The sequence below is a fragment of the Anopheles aquasalis genome, chromosome Y, assembly GCF_943734665.1.
Source record: "Anopheles aquasalis chromosome Y, idAnoAquaMG_Q_19, whole genome shotgun sequence".
Classification (NCBI taxonomy): domain Eukaryota; kingdom Metazoa; phylum Arthropoda; class Insecta; order Diptera; family Culicidae; genus Anopheles; species Anopheles aquasalis.
Window position 1 is genome coordinate 4,109,376 of NC_064879.1, and position 4,313 is coordinate 4,113,688.

The following is a 4,313-nucleotide window of genomic DNA, read 5'->3' on the forward strand; positions in this document are numbered from 1 at the left end:
ACAGGCCATCACTCGTGAGCGCTTCGAACACCAAACCTCCTAGTGCTACCTGGTAGTAGTCGTAGTGTTAGTAGTAGTGCACAGCAGCACAGCTACAATGTGATGATGTGGCACCGCTCGGTCAGGTCGCTCCGGTTACTTACCGGTCGACTGTCTCACCTTACCCCCTCCCCCTCCCCCCCGCCCCATGCCACCGAAATCCTATTCGACACTCACGCACGCACGCACACATACATTCACACGTCACACGATCGGTTCGAAAGGACCAAACACCGCGTAACCAGAGAGCGTACGGTTTTGCTGACGGATGGTGGATGACGGAGGGCTGCTACCTGCTGCTGCTGCTGCTGCTGCTGCTGCTTGGCCTAGCTGAGGACCCGGGGACCGAGCTGACAATGGTGTGGGACCGGTGGCCACCGTGCCGGTGGTTCCGGTGGTTCGGATGGCCATTGCGGTTGCGAACGTTGGTGCGCTCCGTGGTGGGTGCGGGCCGGCAGCGAGACGGTGCCCGGACACTGGAAGCGTACCGTGGCCAGGGCGCACAGCAGGACGACGACGAAGCACCAGGAGCAGGCGCAGGTGGCCGGTTTGAGTGGGACCGGTGGCCGGAATGCACCGTTCGTGCTTGAGGTAATGAGGTCATTGTCGCCGGTCTGCAACCCCTTGTACAGCCGGCCGTTCTTGTGGATTTTGTTCGTTTCCTCGAGCTGATCGACGTTTGGCGTGGCATTGATCTCCTGCACCATCCGGGCGATCGGCGTGATCGGCAAGAGGAAAAGAAAAGTAGAAAAAAGGGGGGAGAGAGAGAGAGAGAAACAAGAGACACAAAATACAGTAAGCTATTCCGGAGTTCTAATCTTCCTCCGTCCGGTGAAAGATTTTTGCTCACATCCATCACCTGGCATTGCAATTTCCTGATAATTCTCCAAATTTATCATAACTTTGGCCATAATCCATTAAAAGCGGTAAAAAATTTTAAAACTATCTTGCGGGTTGAGAACAGAGGGGGTGCGAGGAAAGGAAAATGAGTTATTGCGTACCAAATACCAGGTGTACAACCTTGAAATTACTGTTTTTTTGTCAATAAAACATAGTTTTTTTTTTCAAACAGAAAACCAAAGACTAAATTATTCCAAGTATTGTCCCACTGTTAGCTACACATTTTTTCCTATAATTTGGGCATTTTGTGTATTCCACGCCAAAAGAATTCTTCATTTAGTGAGCCAAACCAGAATTCCTAGTCATTTTTCTACTTTTTTCCCGCATGTGTTTCCTGCATGTGTTTTGGTTTCGCTCCATCTGCCTATCGTTTATAAATGGGGGAACCCATTTGCCAATAGTAAGAACCTTTTCGTGGATCTTAAGCTTTTTTGCAATGGCTAGTTAAGTGATTCCTAACTAGCGAGCTGGTATTTTCAACGATTACAAATGTTCCTCATCCAAAATAACCTGCAATTCATGCTGCAAAACGTTTTGGGCTCACTTTTCCCGATTCTAGCCACTCCAGTGGTCATCTTTGAACCGATTTAACCAACCTGTGCAAGTGATTTCCGCTACCCACATTGTCACCGGAGGCCGCGAATGCTCTACAAGCATTTGAAGCGATTTTGGCGCCGATTTCTCCAATACAACAGCACAAAAGGTGGGCCCCCCCCCCCCGCGAATGCTCTTTTTCAGGCACAAAGCTAGACATCAGACATTAAGCATCGAAAAACAGTGCGTTGTTGTATGCTATCTCTTATGATGTGCACTAATTTGTGCAAACAGATGTCGAACTCATAAAAAAAAAACAGTATGACAAGACGATGATAGCTCCTTTCGTTCGATAAGCCCATCTGTAAGCAAACAGCAGTTTTAAGGTTGTGCACCTGCTAGATCCCTTTAACCTACTCTGCCTTCAAGATAGTGAAATCTTTTCATGCCCTAAACGAAATGTCGAAAGCACTGCTCATCTTTTGAATGGGGGCTTTGGTAATTTCTTATCAAAACAAGGATCATTTTTGATGATTTCTTGTGACACAACCATTCAACACTATTTTTTCAAGTGAATGGTATATTATACTACAACTTTAGAAGAATATTTAATGCTATTATGGGGAAGATTTAATAAAAACTCATCATCAAATTTAGGCATCAAATTTAGGCAGTTGTGTCTTTGAAAATATACTTTTTCCGTTGCCCATCGTAGCTACGTGATGGGTCATCAGAAAAGTACAAATCGATACTCATTTGAAAGATTATAAGTTTATCTAGGTAGACCCGTAGAGTTTTTGATGAATTTCCTATTTTTCGATTTTTGGCAGATTTTTGAAATTGAAAAAATGATGCTTTTTACGATTTTGCCGAAAAACACGATCTTTACATAATTGTTTAAAAAAAAGTATCAACCATTTTCATGATGTTTCGACAGGGCTACCTGGAAAAAAGTGTTCAAACTATGTGTTAAAAATTTTAAATCGATCTGTCCAGTAGTTTTTACGCTACGATGGGCACCGACTTTGAAAGCGTTGGTTTTTGGGGAAACGCTCTTCAAAGTAGCGAATTGCATGGATCCTTGTATGAAACGCGAATTTTAAAAAATCCGTTACTTGGTCAGTTTTGCTTCGATTGATCCAAAAAAAAAAATACACAATGTTCTTGAAAGGAACACCATTCAGGGAAAAATTGTTGATAACGTTCTCCATCAACAGTTCCACCAGTTTCCCGAGGTTTTCAGTCTCCACTTGTTTGCCTTTTAAACAGTTTTCATTATTTCGTATCGCAACATGTGCAACATAATGTTAAACTAACACGCGATAATTTTCAGCAGCCGTTTTCTTGAAATGAAATGCTTGAAAAATATGTTTCTTAAACTCTTCGCAAAATGGCACCAAACTTGACATTTTCAACTGGAGAAAAAAAAAACTATGTTTTAGTCAATATTATGAGCAGTATCTTATTGCGTTTTAAAGGTATTTAGTTGATCTTTAAAACGACATAAAAGAGTGAAGATGTAAACCAAATAATATGGCGCCATGTGCTTTTTCACCGAAGAAAAAAAACGAGGCACCATCTTTTCTGCGTGCACACCACCACCGCCGTACGCAATGGTCAGGGCGCACAGGAGCGAATGTCACGCGGAACGTCAACTTTGTTGTATACGCACGCACGTCGTCGCCCGTCGTACGAATGCATCGCAGTCCCCCCCGCGGTGGCTTCGAGGTCGCGCGTTCGCGTATCAGGAGCCGCGAGTTTAATTAAACCCGGAGCTGTCACGACTCGTCGCCGTTTGGGTGCCGACGGACTGCAAATTCCTTTCCCCGATGGCGGGCTCCATGCTCGAACCTCGAACACTCTTCCCTTCTTCTTCCCCTGCCTTAAAATCAACCAACCACCTCGACGCTCTTTCCTCGACCCCCAAATTACTTACGTCGTTGCCTGAGGTATCCTCGACGCTGTTGAGCCGGTGCGCCGATTTGGACTTCTTTTGCAGCTCCATCTCTGCGTTGGGAGGGGAAGAAAAAAAGAAGAAAAAAAGAAACAAGAGCGTACCATTACTATCCCGATGAGGACTCGCCAGGACACCGGTTTTTTGACCGCTGCCTTGCGAGGAACGAAGCTCGAGCGAAACGAACGAGGAAACAACAATGATGTGCCACCGTCCCGGTGTCCCGGTTTTCCCTTTCGACGATTTTATACACTGGCTCGCAGGCACACATGGAAAAGGGAAACGCACACCACCACACACAACCGGCACACCACATATTCAAATCAATTCAATTCAATCTGCACCGGCAAGGTTGGAGCTGCTCAATTGCTTCCGAGCTGCCCGTAAATAACGCTCAATGCTTATATGCCTGTGTGCCAGTGTGTGTGCCAGTGTGTGTGTGTGTGTTTGAAGTATTGTACAATCAGACGAGGATCAAAATGGAATCAGACGGTGCCGAGCAGCAGCAGCAGCAGCAGCAGCAAGTGAGAGAACGATGTGAAAATCGCTCGTAAATACAGCATGATAGCATTGGTAAGCGCTCGAGAGGCCCGGTCCGGGAGGAGGTGTACTAGCCGGCGAGCATTTCCAGGTGAGTGCTAGCGCACACCGAGCGTGACACCGAAACATGGCTTCAAACTTGCTTTATTGTGTGCTTTCATCTCCCTTTCTCCCGAAAATAAAGGATATTCTGGTTGTCGTCGTCGTCGTCGTCGTCGTCGTCGTTGTCGTTGCTGCTTGTAATCCTTCCTCGTATGTTGCCCTCTCGAGCATACTAATGTTTAGCAAGCGCGGTCTTTCAGGGAGGGAGGGCGATAGAGTGCTCGCTGTAAGCTGCTCAGGTTTC

The 4,313-nt window shown here is 46.0% G+C and overlaps 1 protein-coding gene across 1 annotated transcript in view; it reads right to left on the bottom strand.

Annotated features, from left to right (window-relative positions):
- Positions 1-251: 251 nt before the first annotated feature.
- Positions 252-4,313, bottom strand: part of LOC126579731 (uncharacterized) — a 37,842-nt gene continuing 33,780 nt past the window's right edge. The window contains exons 10-11 of the mRNA XM_050243281.1: positions 3,410-3,480; positions 252-737 (exon numbers count right to left, since the gene is read on the bottom strand). Of these exons, the coding sequence (XP_050099238.1) occupies positions 366-737; positions 3,410-3,480 (443 nt within the window). The 3' untranslated portion in view covers positions 252-365. The remainder of the gene's footprint in view (positions 738-3,409; positions 3,481-4,313) is intronic.